The following is a 1,208-nucleotide window of genomic DNA, read 5'->3' as shown; positions in this document are numbered from 1 at the left end:
GGGGGGAGCGAACCTACCTGTGGCGTCGGGCACGGGCGTGCATGGGGGCAGCCCCGGAGGACACATCGCATTCCAAATTTTCAGCTTGTGCATCGGAAACGTATGAGTTTGTGGAAAGCTTGTTTGAAGTCTTCGTTAGACATAGTATAGATGACGGGGTTGATGAGGGAGTTGAGATATCCAAGCCACGTGAAAAAGTCAAAGATGGCCATGTGGAACCAGCAAGCGTCCTTGCAAATAGGCAACACCAGGCTGATGATGAAAAAGGGCAGCCAACAGACGATGAAGGCTCCTAAAATAATCCCTAAAGTCTTTGTAGCTTTCCGCTCTCTAGCGGCCGTGAGCTTCTTTTTCTCCAGCAAAGCATCCGAGACCTTCACCTTCACCTGGTTCATGTACACGGGAGAGCCCGTTTCGCTGGAGCCCTCGGGGGCCTTGGAATTTATGGACGTGACGGAGGAGGACGACCCCGGGGAATCTGTGATTAACTGAGCCCGCGTTAGTCTTTTACCTGCTTTCTTTGGCGTCTGCTTCAAAATCCGCGATCTGGCTTCCACGTAGATCCTCCCGTAAAGGGCTATCAGCAGCAGAGTGGGGAAGTAGAAGGCTCCCACCGTGGAGTACACGGTGTAGAGGACGTGGTCCGTATTCACCGCACAGTGAGAGGCTTCCTCAGCCTTCGCCTGCCGCCAAAACAAAGGGGGCATGGAGATACAGATGGAGAAGACCCACACCAGAGCGATCATGCCCGCTGCCCGCTTGGGAGTCCGTTTCGTGGAGTACTCGACGGCGTCGGTGATCGCCCAGTAGCGGTCCAGGGCGATGACACAGAGGTGCAGGATAGACGCCGTGCAACAGGTGATGTCCGAGGACAGCCAGATGTCGCAGACGACCTGGCCCAGCGTCCACTTGCCGGTCACAGTGTACACGGTGCTGATGGGCATGACAAGGATGGAGACGAGGAGGTCGGTGACGGCCAGCGAGGCGATCAGATAGTTGGCCGGCGTGTGGAGTTTCCTCGTCTGGTAGACCGTGGCGATGACAAAGGCGTTGGAAAGCACCGTGGCCAGGGTGACGAGCGCCAGGACGACGGCGAGCACGATCTTCCCGGAGAGGGGGGTGGCATCTTGGTAGATCCATTCCTCGGCGCTGCAGTTTCGGCCGTGGTAAGAGTCGTTGGCAGGGAGCAGCGGCGCCTGGCAGGGGCC

At 57.5% G+C, this 1,208-nt stretch overlaps 1 protein-coding gene across 1 annotated transcript; it reads right to left on the bottom strand.

The window, feature by feature from the left end:
- Positions 1-23: 23 nt before the first annotated feature.
- HTR1B (5-hydroxytryptamine (serotonin) receptor 1B, G protein-coupled) lies at positions 24-1,202 on the bottom strand (the record flags this gene model as incomplete). The annotated part of the gene is made up of 1 exon (XM_010193223.1): positions 24-1,202. A coding segment is annotated over one exon (1,122 nt), but the record flags the coding sequence as incomplete, so codon positions are not given.
- Between the last annotated feature and the right edge of the window lie 6 nt (positions 1,203-1,208).

This window comes from Mesitornis unicolor, unplaced genomic scaffold (genome assembly GCF_000695765.1).
Source record: "Mesitornis unicolor isolate BGI_N332 unplaced genomic scaffold, ASM69576v1 C13221743, whole genome shotgun sequence".
Taxonomy (NCBI): Eukaryota; Metazoa; Chordata; class Aves; order Mesitornithiformes; family Mesitornithidae; genus Mesitornis; species Mesitornis unicolor.
The sequence above is the reverse complement of the archived record's forward strand: the minus strand, read 5'-3'. Positions and strand labels throughout refer to the sequence as shown.